Source organism: Psittacula echo (assembly GCF_963264785.1).
Source record: "Psittacula echo genome assembly, chromosome: 2".
NCBI classification, from domain to species: Eukaryota; Metazoa; Chordata; class Aves; order Psittaciformes; family Psittacidae; genus Psittacula; species Psittacula echo.
In genome coordinates, this window is record NC_137737.1 from 26,662,180 (window position 1) to 26,679,016 (window position 16,837).

Genomic DNA, 16,837 nt, shown 5'->3' on the forward strand with positions numbered 1-16,837 from the left:
TATATATATTCTCTTTCCAACCCTCAGCCACCCTGAATGGTAGAAGGACTTGTACATGGCAGAAAAATGGGATGAGCTGTACTCAGCTGCTCCCAGTAAAGCTGGTGTCCATGCTGCCTTATTTCACCTGGTGAAAGGAGGGGAAACACACAGCCCATGAGAAACTGTCTCAGCAGAACCTGGCACGAATTGATTATTTAATGACAAACAAGCACAGTGCCTGCCTTTTTATTATTTTTATGCCTGTGGTACTTGTAAACATACAGCGTGGTGAGATTACTGCCTAGGGCTGCCCCCAAAATGCTGCAAGAACAAGAGCCCATTGGACTCATGATGGTTCTGTTGCATGTCTTTATGAAGCTTTAAAATGCTTGAAATTGTCTTTGAAATTAAATATCCCATAGCTGCAAGCTAACTGCATACTTTGTAATAATTGCTTAGCCAAATAAAAGAAAATTGTGAGGAGTAAAGAAAAATTAGATTGATGGCTAGAAGAAAATTATTAAATAAAAAATTCATGAAGGGGAGGAATTAAAAATATAGCATAACTTAACAGGCTTTTGCAGACTTCCCTTCCAGTGAGAGCTTTTCTTTTCCAACTATTACTATGCATTTTATTCTCCCTGTTTGCTACAAAGAGAAAAGAAAGTTTTTCTATGGAAATAATGGGGAAGATGGTTGCAAGTTAATGCAGAAACTGGGGCACAGTGATATTTAAAAGCAGGGGTAGGTATGTATTTCACTGCCATTCTGGGGGTATGGTGCACTGTAAATAATTAATGATTTGAGTGGAATTGCCTGGTTTTCTTCCTTAATTCTTAAATCAACTGTGACTAAACAGAAAAACCCTGTAAAGACTTGTGTTCATAATTATCAGCCCAACTTGTACACTTAGAGCCCTTCCTCATTCAAATTTTCTGCTCTTAGTGGCCGTTAGTAGCAGAGTGAATAATTTGCTGTGCACAAATTCTCTCATGCTTTGCCTTTCTCTCTCTTTGCAGGTTAAAACCAGCAAATCACTATTTGTGGACATGCATTCATGTCCAAAAGTATCTGAGAAGTATCCAGTTGTTTGTTTTGAACAAATTCCTTTTGAAGAATCACTGCACCCTCAGGTTTTGTGTCCTTTCTATGGCATGAAAAACCATTCTGGAATGATTTTAAATTACAGTGCATTTAGGAAGAAAATGCAGAAGATAGTTACAGTGAACAGTAGCACTTCAGGGAAATACCTACAAGCTAGTGTAGGCATTTGAAAATATGAATATTATTGTAAAGTCTTTAGGTAAATATATATATAAAAATTGCATTTTATGTATTATATATAAATATATAAATTATATATAAATTATATGATTTATATAAATTAATCTATATAAATCATATAATTTATATATAAGTATATAAATCTCCTTGTGTATATATATAAATCTCCTTGTAATACATATTTAATCTAGCAAAAGCACTTTCGTTGCTTACTTGTTAAAGTAATTTAACAGGTGAGTGATGATATTAATGGACCATATGTAGAATTCAGACTTTTTTTTTGTTCCAAACGTTCCATCATGGTTTAAATTTCTAAGCAAGTTCAGGGACAAGTTGAAGGGATCTAGCCCATATACAAGCTACAGGAATCATAATTTATGAACTTTTCTTCTTAACATTTCTTCTGCATTTAGAAGAAAAAAGAAATCAGTTGCAGAAGTTCATTGATAAGTATTGCAGTTTTGCTTCATCTGTACTCAGTTTCTTTTCTGAACATATGGCTATGTATTTCTGAAACTCAAATATCACCTATACAGAAAGTTGAGGAAATAATCTGTTGTAAATATCTCTGACTTCATGAGGATCACTGCACAGTCATATTTTAGTGAAGAACTAAAATGTGGTTGTTGACTCCAAGATCAGTGATTTCCAAAGAAATGTTTGTGAAACTTCCAACTTTAATAGCTGCATTGTATCATCCAAAAGATGTGCAACACAATGAACAGATGACCTTTCAGATAGAGAACAAGCTGTTCACAATGTCTTTTCATTTACTGAGACAAAATATTATTTTTATGCGGAGCTAATACTTTCCACCATTTTTTAACAATGTTGGTGAAATATAAAGAATTTTAATTGTTTTGATCCTGAATGTAAAGGGGTTTAGGTGTTTGTCTTTGGGTCAGGACTCTTTCTAGATCAGCTGATACATTGATCTAGCTAGATTTATTTTTCTTTTAAGGTCAGTGGAGGTATTTTGAATCCCATGCTCGCAGGGTGGGATGTCATTAGCTATCTATCCATGTGATATCCCTGTAATATCTGGTTTTGAATGATGTGCAGATGAATTCTTATTGCCATCCTACACTGCAGCTATGAGGTCAATAATTCACTGACAAAGACGTACAAGGCAGCTGTAACTGAAATTGGTCAAAATTATTGTCAAATTGCAGCCTTGGCATGAAAAGCTCCTGGGATGCTCTCAGTTGCACGCTTGTACACGAGGACTAGCTTCGACTGGAACAGATTGCAAAGAAATAGTGAGAAACCAGGATACGAAAATCAGGGCTCAACCTTATCTTTCTCATTTGAGGTATTGTTTGTAGTTGTAGTCTTCACATTTGTAAAGCACCACTTAAATCACAACTGAGTAATTGATACTAACTACTAACGACTAGTTATACTGGTAAAGCATTTTTTGCTCTGCTATATAACTGGAATAAGTTCTGCTATTATTCAGCCTCTGTTCCTGTTCTTATCTGAGAAAGCAGGTGTTGCAAACCTGTTTTCTTGTTAAAGGGAACACAATATATCTGCTGGAATTCAAAGAAATACAGTGAGCAGGAACTCCACAAAACTTGAGGAAAATATTACCATGTTGGGAAGAAAAAAATACAAACACAAACATTCTTGTTTTGGAGTTAAAAAGAACAATATAATTCACTTGCTTGTTTGAAGAAAAGTAAAGATTTTGTTGTTTGTGAACCAAATACAAATTCATTCCTAGATCATACATCATATGTGAATAGTTTAATAAAATTGAAAGCAAACTTGTTCAACAATTGTAGAATAATTTCCTTGGAAGGGATCTGTGAAGGCATCTGGTCCAAACTCTGCTCAAAACAGGTCTAATAAGATCAAGATGCTCAGAGCCTTACCCAGGCAATCCCTGAATATACCTGATGTTGGAGATTTTGCAGTCTGTCTAGGCAACCTGACCTGGTGGTTGACCTTCCTCACAGGAGGTAAACACCCCAAACCCTGTATTTAGACAAATTTTCCTTTGGTGCAATTTCTGGTGGTTGGCCCTTATCATTTTGCTGCACACCTGCAGGAAAAGTCTGTCTTATTTCTACTCTGCCACTGGGTTGTTAAGATCACTGTAAGATTACCCGAGCCCTTCATCCTAGAGCAAACCTAGTCTTCCAGCCTCCTGCTATGTGCAGTAAAGATTTGGAAAAATCCCAAAACTGGTCTAGCAAAGGAATGAGGAATGAGAAAGTTACACAGGGTTCCAAATTGATGGTGCTTTTTCTCCTGACAACCTGAGGTGCTACAATTGCAGTGAGTAGCAATGGTCTGTTCATGAATATCGTCAGCCCGTTCTTGTAACACTTATAGAAACCAGGTGGAGGAAAACACCTCCCATAATGTAATTAAATAAATCTTAAAGAAAACTTATCAGCACTTAATAGTGATTCCCACAAGACTAACCAGCTGAAGATTTCAGTCTATTTATTTCGTGGTTCTCAACTACTGTGTGTAGATGTTAATCACAGTACCTGGCTATCATGGTTTTCTCTCTTTCCTATTACTAAAAGCTTTTCTTCTGAATTTCGAGAACAACTTAGTTGGTGGCAAAGTTGCTTTGCATGCAGCAGAGCCAAGTGGTGTTTGTGATAAGGACTCTTTCTCTGGACTGTGATTCCCAAACTGTAGATTATTGTGTGCATAGTTGTGCTTGTTGGTTCTTTGAGAAGTGGGGATGTGCTTGTTAAATCAAGGATCTGATCTCTCCAGTGGTAACATACTGCTGATTGTTTGAAACTTGAAGTTTGAAGTATTCTGTATGCTCTGGACCTTTTTGGTTTTGGGAGGGAGGGAGGAAGAGGTGTCCTATCGCTGCCAAGCATGCTAACAAGAGCAGATACTCTGTTCTTCCCCTCACTGTCCCTTGGGCTTTTTTGTCTTCCTCTGCAGAAACTCTCCTGGATGACTTCCTTCTCACGTACACAGTCTTTATGACGACCGATGACTTGTGTCAGGCACTTCTGAGGCAATATCCTTTTATTAAGGGTTGCATTAACGGGTCACACGCTTAGAACTAGGCTTATCTATTGTCAAACCTTATATCAAATGTGAATTGCATGCCTGGGATACTTAGTTTTGCTCTTTGAATGTTGATGTTATTGAAATACAACCCATTTAATTATTTTTGAGATTGTGTGTAAAAGTGGTGAGAAAAGAGAACAATTGTCAAATAATGACTATGGCATGCTTAGAAGTTGGACTGCACCTGAGATTTTGGCATCAAACCCCAAGAAATGCATGAAAAGGAGACATTTCAGGAGAGCAATTGGAATTACCAGTATCCTAGAGAAAAAGACCTACAAAGAAGGATTGAAAGAATTGGGATTGTTTTACTGGAAAAAAAGGAACTATAAACTGGACAGTTTTCAGGTACCTAAGGAGAAAGGAAAGGAAGAGAAGGATCTGTTCTCGTATTGATGTCACCACCATGATAGGTGGTGAGATTAAATTGCTGTAAAACAGTTTTGTGTTAGATATGAGGAAACATACAAAGCTAAAGGTGCCTCTGAATAAACCTGCATCCAAAACACACAGATTTGTGTATGTGCATACTTAACATTACAAGAATGCTTGAAAAATGTGTTGAAAGAGACACCTAACTCATAGCAACAATGCAATCTTGTGTCTGCTGTATTTGTTTAAAGATAAATAAACTTTTATAACTGTTAAAGAGTAACATTTAAAGTGGGGTTAAAACTTATCCAGACGTATATGTTAATTCTTAGAACGCCTATATTTGTGTAATACATTCCAGAATATGTGAAGAAAAAAAATGGAGAATAAGTATTTTACAATCTCTGCTCCTTTTATCATGTGATGCAGTATATAAGTCTTAGGTCATTCTGAGATAAAAGATTTTTTTTTTCTTGTATTTCCAATTACTTCCATACACTGTGGAGCATTGCTTGAATGAACTTGTAGCTTTAAAATGAATTTCTTTTTCTTTTCTTTTTTTCAGCTTTACCTTTTGTAGTGAAAACACCATCTTTTGACCTAACAAAAGAAAAAGTAGCAAAGGAACAGGAACAATGTACAAAGTGGATATCTTCTATCATTTGGTGCTACTGCTTTGTGAATAGAGAACATCGATAGAAATGGATTCATTCATTTCTTCCTTTAAATTATTTTAATAGTGTCATTTCTTCAGATAGTATAATTTGTGCAGGGAAAAAGAAATTGACTTCCTCTGCCTGGGATTTTTGTTGTTGTTAATGATGCTCTCCATCCCACAGACATTCATGTTGGCACCGGTCTGCAGGCCAAAGGTTCATTCCCAGTTCTGCAGAAAAGATATGACTCAACATTGTATACTTCCTGTTGAATTTATTTTATTTTTATAGGCTTGCCTCTCTAATCTATAAAGGAGAAAAATCCTGTTGGCACAGAAGATGAACTGACATTTCTGTCAGAGTTTCATTCCAAAAAGTTGATGAAACTCCTAAAGCTGAGCAATGTAGTAAAAAAAAGAAAAAAAAAAATCTTTCACTAGCAAGTGAGATGATTGCAAAGTCTTTTTACCACTTATTTCTTAACTTTCAGTGAGACCTTATTATTTGTTCCTTAACCTTCGGTACCTATTGTGCCAAGAACCACCAAGGTACAGAAGATGGCTCTGATGTGTCCTGTAGGAAACGAAAAGTCTTGCATTTGGTGTCACAGTGGACTTCTCTCTACAAAGACTGGTTACATGAAGATGAGCATTTAAAACAATTTTTAAAGGTAATGAAATACTTTATGATGCATTTCAGCACTGTTTAATTAACATACTGTGTCTAAAAAGCTGCAGCAGCCAAATCTATAATTTTTCATACTTAAATTTTATACACAAAATCTAGAATATGAAATTATTTACCTGTGCCTTCCTTGAATGCCTTACAGATAGTCAGTTTGAACAGAAGATCTATAATGTCAATACACTCAATGTCAAAAACATTGCTTTCAGCTATGAAACTTATAGAACTCCATGCTTTCTAGAAAATTGGAAAAGTTAGTGAAGGTAAGAAATAAAACCACAAAGATGTGGAGGTTCCTTGGACAAAGTGGTTGTGTCTGCCAAAAGAGGGGCTACAGTCAGCATGCAGAGGATAGTGGATGAAGAGAAGGTCTTGAGGTCCTTGTAAGAGATGCTACTTTGAGGAGTGAAATGCTATTCCACAGTGTTTGTTGGGTGTAGACGAAGAGGAGCAAAGCTTTATGTATTTCTAATAAATGAAATTATGTCCTTACTTCATAGAGAGGATTTTCTGATCTTTCTGAATGAGCTCCAAAAGCTTTTATGATTCTGCTGTAAATTTGCAAATAGCCATGCACCTATTGCATGGCAAATAGCCATGCACAGGATCCACCTGGTTGGAGTTTTTTGGTTGGTTTTTTTGCATTGTTTGTTTTCCCCTTGCTGCTTGAAAGATGAAAGTATTTGAGGAGACTATGCAGAGTCTTCCACCTTTCCCAATGAAATTCTTTGTCTGAACCTGTTCTTTTTAATCTTTCACTCAAGACAAAGGGATGAAATATTGAACTGAATTTGGAGAAAGTCTTGTTCTTTGTTTTTTTAGGTATTGTTTTGGTTTTGGAATAGGACACACTGCATATGGAAGCAGAGACATTTGGATTTTTTTGCTATTTGGCACTAGTGTTGTACTGGAAAGTGGACATCATTCCAGCCATCAGTTAAGGTTATGGGGCTTGTCTTTTCTGGCCATGTGTATTCTCACACAGTTTCTCTGTTTGAGGCTTCTGTGCAATATTTAATAGCAGTAATGTTAATGATAGTTGAAGTTAGACGTGCAAAAACAATATGTAGGACTGTAAGCCAGAATCATTCATGCTGAACTTTATGAATGTAGGCGTGTTAATTGGACCAAACAAACCTGATGACTCAGCTCATACATATGATCCTCATTTTCTTGGAAGGGAAGGAGAAGGATCTATGCACAGATTCTGAAAAAGTATAGAGAAAATACTTCCTACAATTTCAATCATAAAAACTTATTCAGTTTATTTACCTTTTGTCTGAGGTAGTGCCTTTCATGTTTGAGTGAGGTTCCTGACTGATGGCATTCAGACTATACCTCACCCTAAAATAAGTATTTATTTATAATATTAAATAATAAATGAGTTTATTTATTTATTTATTGGCTTACAACTAGGATTATGTTGTTAGTTGTTCCTGAGAGACATCAACTAAATTTAAAATGCATGCAAACATGAGGAAAAGTGAAGGAGAAAATTCTCCACTTTAAAAATCTTAATAAAATAACCTGTTTGTTATAATTTTGGATAGATGATCATGGTGTGGTCTGTTCTCAAGCTTCAGAATGTTTTCTTCTGACCTAACCTAGATTACCTGTAACAGCCACAAGTTGTTTTAAATCTTTGTGTGTGTAGTCAAAAGTGTTAACATTTTGCCTTCTTGCTTGGTGATCTTAAATATATTGTTTGTCTAAAGGCAAGCTGAATATGAATCAGTCTAGAAATTTTAACAGGAACATTCTGTCCTTATAGCCCTTGTATAAATATAGTGATGAAATTAGCTTTAGCAAGCTAGTGGCTGAATTGATTTGTGCTACTGTACTTGATGTGATGCCTTAGATTTATATTTGAATTATCAGATGTTTGCAGATACTGTTTTATTTTGTAGACGATATACAGGAATGTGTTAGATGATGTGTATGAATATCCAATTCTTGAGAAGGACCTGAAAGAATTTCAGAAGATTCTGGGGGTGCATCGTCGTCAGTGAGTATTGATTATATTTGTGATCAAGTCTCCTTTTACTTAGAGTGTAGTTTATTTTTGTTGTCATTTTACTATAATTCAGTAAAGCTAGTACTATATTCATTTTTACAAACAATCTCTTCTTTAAACTAAAGCTAGATTATTCAATCTTCTCTGATGTTTGTTGGGTGGTGTGTGTTTCAACAGTCACTTCTATCTATTTTGGTTGGGATGACTTGCAAGTAGAGTGATACTTTGAGGAAAAGATGGCAAAATTTCCCTCAGAAGCTGAGTCTGTGACTTCAGATGGTACCTTCATTCTCATTTTCTCTCTGCAGTCTGTGGTACTGAGAAGCAAATCTCTTGCAATAGTCGTCCTGGGGTTATTATTTTACTAACAGTGATGGGTTTTGTAAAAGATATTTCCTTGGCAATTTTTGCAAACAAATGGAGTTTGTTTCCATGGTTTGTCATTGGGGAAGTGGAAAGAGCCATGTCCCTGAGGGTGACCCTGACTGCTTACCCCGGCGGCCTGAGCTGCCTCCATGTTCTCCAGCAGCTCACAGGCCGGCAGGATTGCTCTTCACTACATCCATTGTGCAAGTCACAGAAAAGTTTTCTGGCTAAGCCAGACACCCTTAGCTTTCCCTGAAGGAGCTCTGCAGCCAGTCTGTGGTGACTATTTAATAATAAAAGCTTTCTGATGTTGTAAATTTTATAATAGCTAAAACTTCATTTTCCTAAGCTTTGGCTAGAGAGAATAATCTGGCTTTTCCTTTTTGTTTCAGCACTGTAGATGAGTATTCACCTCACCGAAAGGTAATGCAAACCTGATTGTTGCTGGTTGAAAGATAATTTACTATCACACTGTCTTCCCCTCTGCCCACTTCCCTCTCTTTTCTTGGCTTCTCCACTGAGAATGACAGGTGGCCAAAAATATGACAGGATACATCAGTGAGGTTATACCTGCAATATTGCATAAGGAATGTTTATTTCCTGCCATTGGAGGCTGGATATCAGCTATGTGAGCTAACCTATGACAGTTTAGCATCTTAACATGATGCTCTGAGATGTCAGAATTCAGGTGAGGCCTGGGAGTGAGTTCCCCACTGGGCTGGAGAGATGTGGCAATCTGAACAAACCAGGCTGAGCATAGATATCGACATGGATGTCAAGTAGACAGAGCAAAGGGGGGATATGTTGTGACAGGGAAAGAGAAAGAAAGAGAGGAACATAAATCTGTCTATTTAACTGGAGGGAGAAAATGCAGAAGGAGAAAGTTGGTGTACAAACTGCACAGAAGTGAATTGCTGTGCTCATAAAATTTACAGGGCTGAAGCTGAAGTGTGTAACAAGCTTAAAATGTTGCTGCTGAAATGTAGATTGTAGCGAAATGTAGGTTGTAGGAAATGTAGATTGTAGTGAAATTGCTAAATAGGCTGATTGGTACATAGAAAAGGTATGTAAGTGTATATAAGAAACGGGCTTTGAACATGACTACAGAGAGCCTTGAATTATGCCTGCTGCTTAGCCTTGGCTTGTCCTGCTTCCTCCAAAACAAAATCCCACCTTGGCCATTATTTAGTTAGGCAACTCCCAGTTTACTGATCCAAGAAAGGGTGGGTGGATTTCCTATACAGAAACCTTTTAGGCCAGACATATAGACTGAATACTGTGTTCTGTGAATTACTGCTTTGTAGGGCAGGAATGCAAAGAGTCAATGTTGTCTCTTTTTTTTTTTTTTTTTCCCTCTCTCCCACTCCCTTACAGAATAAAACCTTTTTCCACCAGTTCAGTCTAAAGGAGAACTGGCTGCAGCACAGAGGAACCATGAATGAAACAGAAGAAAGTAAGTGTGATTGAAAGAGTGGAGAAAAAACTCCAAAACTGGGCAATTGTTTCTCAAGGGCTGCCCATTATGTAATTTTTTTTTAACTGCCTCGCAACTTCTGAACAGCACCTTAAGGCTACAGAAGATGATTTGACTGTGTAGAGTTAGCTTCCTGCTTCCTACTTTGCAGGGGTTTGACAATGATGTGGCATCTCAAGGGGGTTTTGCCCTGTCTGGTTCTTCCAGCAGACCTATAGCTGAAATGTGTGCTTCCCAGGAGTGCTGGCAGCCCATCCAGCTGTTAAATATCCATATCCATATCCATACCCATGTTAAACCAAGGATATAAATGAACATCGCTGTCATCATTCCCTCCCAAATGATAGAGAGGAGGAGATTTCAGTCAAACTCACTGTAAGCAAGTTGTGTTGCACACGGCACATGGAGTCTGAATATTCCTGTCAGTGTTCTTAAAATTAATTTTTCTACCTAGTAATTTAGTGTGCAGTTTGATGTCTCTATCTTTTCATGAGTTATAACCATTCTGAAGAGAGAATATGCCATAGGATGAGCATCTGATTTACTGTCTGACAGCAGAGGCAGGTTAAGAAAACATTATAAAATCAAATTACTTTTCTTCCCCAAGGCCATATGTTAAGTTCCTTCTTCCTTATCATCTGCATTTCTTCTTTACGACAAAACAAAAAAGAAAGATATTCTTGAGGATAGAGTTCTTAACTGCTTCTGGCATGGTCTCAATTAATGGAAGTGCCCTGAAGCCGTGAAGATTTGTAGGACAAGCACAGAACTACATACATCTGTCAATAAAAATAGTTTAAACCCCAGCACTTTTGGAGAAGAAAAGTTTTGTCTTATACCTGTAGAGTACCAGCTTTATTGCAGTAAGAAGTGCTAGAGTAGAAAGAAATTTAAAGTTTAATTAAGCAATGAAGTAAGTATGAAATCAAAAGTTCTGGAAATTCTTATTATGAAATATAATATTTGAATTATTTATGTAAGTCTGCAGCCGTGTTTCTTCCCTTTTAATTATGTGTCGTGGTTTAAACCCAGTCAGCCACACAGTCTGTCTCTCTCATTCCCCCCACTTCTTCCCTCCCCCAGCTCCTGGAGGGATGGGGAGGAGAATCAAAAGAATGTTAACTCCCACGGGTTGAGATAAGAACAGTTTAATAACTAAGGTATAACACAAACCACTACTGCTACCATCAATAATAATAATGATAAGGGAAATAACAAGGGAAGAGAATACAACCGCTCACCACCCACTGATACCCAGTCCGACCGATACCTTGCCCGACCCAGCAGAGAACTAGGCCTTCCGGATAACTCTCAGTTTACATCCTGGGCATGATGTGCTGCGGTATGGAATACCTCTTTGGCTAGTTTGGGTCAAGTGTCCTGGTTCTGCTTTCTCCCGGCTTCCGCTCCTCCCTGGCAGAGCAAGAGACTCCTTGGTCAGACTAAACATTTGAGCAGTAACTAAAAACATTGGTGTTATCAGCACTGTTCCCAGGCCGAAAGTCAAAACCACAGCACTGCACCAGCTACTAAGAAGGAGAAAAAATCACTGCTACTGCTGAACCCAGGACATTATGGCAGCTGTATTTCAAAGAACTGGCTAAAGCAAACTCAGCAAAAAGTGTAAACCCAAAATTCTGGCAAGCAGAGAGAGCGTACATCCTTTTTGTAACAGAAACAATGTACTAGCTGAGCTGACCACAGCATTGCTGCTGGGAATCTCCCTTCCAGAGCCTAACCTACTCGTGCTCTTCAGTGGAAGTGATGAACCCAGAGAATTTCTTCAAACCAGTTTCTTTTATATGTGCTGCAAGTAATACAGGGAAAGAGTTGTCAGAACTAATTGAATTGCTGTTTGGGCAGCCTCTACTGGTGCTAAAATACACTGGCAATGAAAGTAGTTTAGATGTCTAGCCAGATAAGGTAGCAGGAGCAGTTGAAAATTGGGGAGGTTGAAAATGAGGGAGAGTGGTTCTTGTGAAACCTCTTGTTCCAGGTGGAAGTGGAGGTCTAAAATAATTTCTGCAGCAGATATGAAATGTATTGAAAGGATGGTGATTTATCTGAACCTAAAAGGAAGGGAGAAAATATGGCAACAGCTGGGTTTGGAAAGATGATAGGCAGTAGAGGAGGGTGTCCGTAACAGATCCTCATGGTATTGCTGTGGGGTCTCCATTTCCATTTGCTTGCCTCTCTCATTCCCCAGGGTGAGGAGCTGCAGCAGCCAGGCAGCCGAGGCATTGCCATGGTTGGGTCTGCAAGATTCGACCTGCTCTATCAGATGTCTCTGTCTAATGCTGAATGCGTCTTTCTTCCTTTGTGCAGTTTTCTGCCGTGTGTATATAACAGAGCACTCCTATGTCAGTGTGAAAGCTCAAGTATCCACTTCAGCTCTAGACATACTGAAGATTGTAGCAGAAAAGATCCAATACGCGGAGGAAGAGCTGGTGCTAGTGACAGTCACATTCTCTGGTGGTAAATAACCCCCTTTCATCTGATTACTTACCTTTTAGTGCATCACGTAGGGGAGGGGTGACATTTTCTTTTGCAAGGATAATACAGCTGTTCCTGTGCAGGCCCACAGCTGGATGACCACGGGAACAATGAAGAGCTGCTTCCTAGAGAGTCGTTTCCATGGCAACAGCTCATTCTCTGGTACCATTGGATACAGCATCTCCTTGCTCGGAAGGGAGTGCAGAGGACTTTCAGTCTCCAGCAGTATTGCAAGATTTTATTCGTTCCCCACAGATAAATCTCCTACTTCCATATTTAAATTAATTTGGAAGGCGATGAGGCATGGTTTGCTTTAAAACTGCAAAAGGGAATAGCAAATACTATATGTGTGTCTGTTTACTCATTTACAGTATGGGTAATGAATATTCCTAGCAGAAAGGAGGGAGACATTTATTTGCACAGTTGAGATACTAAGAGCAATCTAATCAATATTTTGTAAGCAGTTTTGCTTACAACTGGCATTTTTTGCTTATTATTTTAGTGTTTCTCATTGAACAGAAAGGCTTATTGTCTTTTTTAGGGAAAACCAGACTGATCTTAGGCTGATACTAAGAACCAGCCAAACCCCCAAGTATTTCCTTGGGGTCTGGCAGGTCTCAAGCTCTTTGAAATTGTTTTGCTCATTGTGGTATCTTTTGGCTCTTAGATTATATAAATAAAGCAATTTAACTAGGCACATAGAAATGAGAAGCTGAGTCTACAAAAAGGGGCTAAGAGTGTAGAATACTTGACCATCTTCTCAGATAACATTGGTGTCAATCCCCTGGGGCAAAAGATGCACCTTTGCTACTTCTTAGTCAGTCTAGTTAACTATACACAAATGCTGGCTTGTACTGTGTATTTATTTGATTCAGAAGTGGAAGGTCACATTTTTCTCCCCCACACTGAGCTCAATAAAATAACCATTTTTTTGCAGGGCACCAGTGTGGGTGGCAGGAAAATGGTGCCCTGCTCTGGCTATGGAGAGGCCTGACACGGAGCAGTCACAGAGGAACATTACATGTAGATGTTCTGGCCAGCTGAGCAACATCATTTACAGACCTACCCTTTTTACCTTTGTGTGTGCCCATTCCAGTGCGGTTTACAGCACTGCAAAATCACTGGGCTGCTGTTGTTTTTCAGATCTTGTGCTCCTGTTCAAAAGCAGAGCTAGTTTTGCTCTGATAGCAATAAATCTGGTGCTAACTGCCTACTTAGCTGAAGAAAACCAACTATTCATAAATAATGAAACACACTATTATCTTTAGATCACACTGATTCCCAAGAAAGCTACAGAATAGAAGTGGTTGCCATTTGGCTGTTCAATAAGAAATAATTATTAAAATGCAGGTACGGTAGGATTTTCATTTGTTCATGACCACTGTAACCTTAAAATGTTAAGTCATGTTGCCTGAATTAGAGATAACACAATTTTGGTGTCTTTGTTTTTAGCATTGTCAGTCCTGTGCTGCAAGCGATAATACATGAGTCTGCCATGCTTTTCTCTTTTTTCCTTGGTATTTTTGTTGTGTTTGCATGACTCAGAACTGTCATCTGCCATCCACTTGGAGGGCAGCAGTGTGAGCACTGGAGAACAGATTTTTATTGTACTCCTGAAATGAACAAGCAAGCTCTTTTTGTTCAAAATTACCTTGAAAAAGCATACTGGTAGTTCAGCATAAATGTATCTGGTGTCAGTGTGAACATGGATAAGAGGCAAAACAGTCTGAAATGATGTTTGGCTTTCAGACTCTTCCTGGTCCTACTCTTCTGTCATGGGCAATGTGAAGTCCAAGGTAGCTGTCAACATGATTGTAGTGATTTTGGATCTCCATAATACAGTCACTGTAATCAAATCTCATGAGTCAGGTCTTGGAGCCTGCAGGAAGAGGCAGTTTTCCTAGGGCAGATTTTAGCTGTGTTCTGCTTTACTTTTTTGCTTTCTTTCCCCAACACCTTTCTCTGGTGCATCCAAGATTGCCCAGAACTGAACCACTACTCTGAAGTGGAGGAGTCTTTTCTCTTTGCTACCAGTTTGGTATGTCCTACTCTTTTACTTAGGTGTTTCCTAACTGAATTACTCCATGCCTAAAGGAAGTTTTGTAAATACTGTACTATAAAGGACTCTTCAGCCCTGCTCCATGCGGTGAGTTTCATGGTGCTGAGATCCTTTAAAGTTCTTTTCCCGTCAAATGACTGTGGCTGCATCTCCACTCCTGCTCTTGTCTGCTAATCATACACAACAGCTCAGTCTCTGGAGGCCAAAACAGTTTGTTGCAACAAAAGTCTCTACATGTGCAGTAGCTACACTGGCTTGAAATTGAATGTTCTGTAATGTATAGGAGGTTAGAATGGATGGTTCAAGGGTTTCTTTCTGTTCTATCCGATGTGAAGTACACTTTGAAAGCAGATGCTGGAAGGTTTTGTGCTGTAGTCCAGCATCAGAGACATCTTTCATTTATTGTGCCTAAAATAGTGTGGAGATGGTGGTCCCCACAGGGAGTGGATCTGATGCGTAGTTACATTTTAAGAACTTGTGTGGCTGCACAAATACATTTGTAATGTTTTTCTCATATTTATATGCAGCTTTTACACCTTTTGTGTTTTATTTTCTGTTTTTATAGAAAAACATGAACTACAGCCAAATGACTTGGCTATCTCAAAATCTTTGGAGTCATCCAGTCGTATGTTTGTCTACCGGAAAGATCTGACTGATTCTTTGGTAAGAATCTGTATTGTTTACCTCCCAATTTTTGTCTAACTCAAGAAGGCTTTTTCAATGCAGAATTTATTTTTTGCTTCCTTAGTAAAGCTTAGTGAGCTGCTCTATAAAAAGTATCATGCATTAACAGCACTTATTTGATGTAACAGTAATGGAATTTGTTTATCAATTTCATGTAGACCAAAGATTCTGTACAGCTTAAATCTTTCAATCTACATCAGCCTGGAAAAGTTTACCTGTGCTTGTACAGAAATGGATGAGATGAGGATTATTCAGGGCCTGTATGACTTTTTTTTCTTTCTTTCCTTCCTAACCCCCAACTCTCCTTTGTGCCTTTGTAACACTTAAAGTGGCCAGTACATAATCATACAAGGTGATGGACAAACTCCATGGAAATACTATTTGTAAATATGGTTGTTGTGTGAGTTTTACCAAAATTACTGGACATCAGTGCCACCCCAGTGCTGTGGCAGCCACATGGTCAGTCAGTGGCTGGCATATATCACTGGTGGTATGTCCTCTTCCCTTCCTTCTGTCTATCTTGTCTTCCCATCCTCCCACGGGTGCTGGGGAGGGGAGCAGATTGAAGGGAGCAGGTCTCTCTCATTCTCTCTGTCCTCAGAAACCAGGATTGCATATTCTCTCTGACCATGATTTTCCAAAACCTCAGTGAGGCAGGAGCAGTCAGGCACTCAAACAATTACTCTTTCTATAGTTTTCTGCTAGTTATGCAGATGTTCCAAGGAAAGTGCAGGGATGGTATTGCAGCTGACTTCTGTGTTGTCAGTACCACTAAGATTCTGTGCATTTATCCTAGGGATGAGAAGTGTCTACTTACATTTTGTTGGATCAATGTGCCCTGAAGAGCTGACGTGCTGCTATCATTGTAATCTGTCATCCCCATTATCTCCGGCATTCTAGCCACCTCCAAAAAGGAGGATAGCAAGGGAAGGTTTCCAGCACAGATGGGTGACAGCCAATCTAGTTTCATTAGTTACATTATAAAATTCACAAAACTTGTAACTGTCAGACATATAGCATCAAAGTAATGGCTTGACTGGTAAGAATAATCTTTTATCATGGCAGATGGTTCATGTGCCAAGTTTTAGCCAAACGAGGTAAAAAAAAAAAAAAAAGCAAGAGAAATGCAAACTTTTGAAAATCCAAGAAAATAAAGGAAATGTCAAATGATCCTTAACACTGGCAGTGCCAGTGCACTTCACAGTAGTATGCTAAGTAACTTTAATGAATCCGGACCCACAGTGCTTTATTGTTTGGTGATTACATTTGGAGTAGATTAATCTTAAAATGTATGTATTTATGTTATTTGTAAAGGTGGATTGGCAGGCAAGTTGTGTGTATTTATTCTAAATCCAGTGTGTTTGTAGAATGATTCCTTTATCTTACAATACAAAAATTTCCTGGTGTCTTAATTCAGATTTTGTTTTCTGAATGTTTTGGGGATTTGATTTTCATTATGCTGTCTGCTTGGTCAGTGTTTTATATTCAAGGTTTAGAGAGGGAGGGAGAAGGCCTAATCCAGTAGCAAATCATTGATCCTATTGACCCATTTTCTGTTTCAAGCTATTTATTAAATAGGCTATAACTCTTGATTTTGATTAGTTTGGGGAAAATCCCTCAGAGTGCACTTAGAGAAGATTACTTACTCAGCTCTGGTTTGTACCTTGGTCCTGTAGCTCTTTCATTGCAGAACTTTTAGAATTTGCTAAGGATTCTTT

At 38.4% G+C, this 16,837-nt stretch overlaps 1 protein-coding gene across 1 annotated transcript in view; it reads left to right on the forward strand.

Moving 5' to 3' along the window:
• RAPGEF5 (Rap guanine nucleotide exchange factor 5) overlaps window positions 1-16,837 on the forward strand; it is a gene marked incomplete at both ends in the record, with an annotated part of 162,974 nt that overhangs the window by 124,969 nt on the left and 21,168 nt on the right. Inside the window, 7 exons of the mRNA XM_080611916.1 lie at window positions 4,186-4,264; window positions 5,871-6,015; window positions 7,937-8,034; window positions 8,802-8,832; window positions 9,784-9,862; window positions 12,209-12,358; window positions 15,001-15,098. Of these exons, the coding sequence (XP_080468042.1) occupies window positions 4,186-4,264; window positions 5,871-6,015; window positions 7,937-8,034; window positions 8,802-8,832; window positions 9,784-9,862; window positions 12,209-12,358; window positions 15,001-15,098 (680 nt within the window). The remainder of the gene's footprint in view (window positions 1-4,185; window positions 4,265-5,870; window positions 6,016-7,936; window positions 8,035-8,801; window positions 8,833-9,783; window positions 9,863-12,208; window positions 12,359-15,000; window positions 15,099-16,837) is intronic.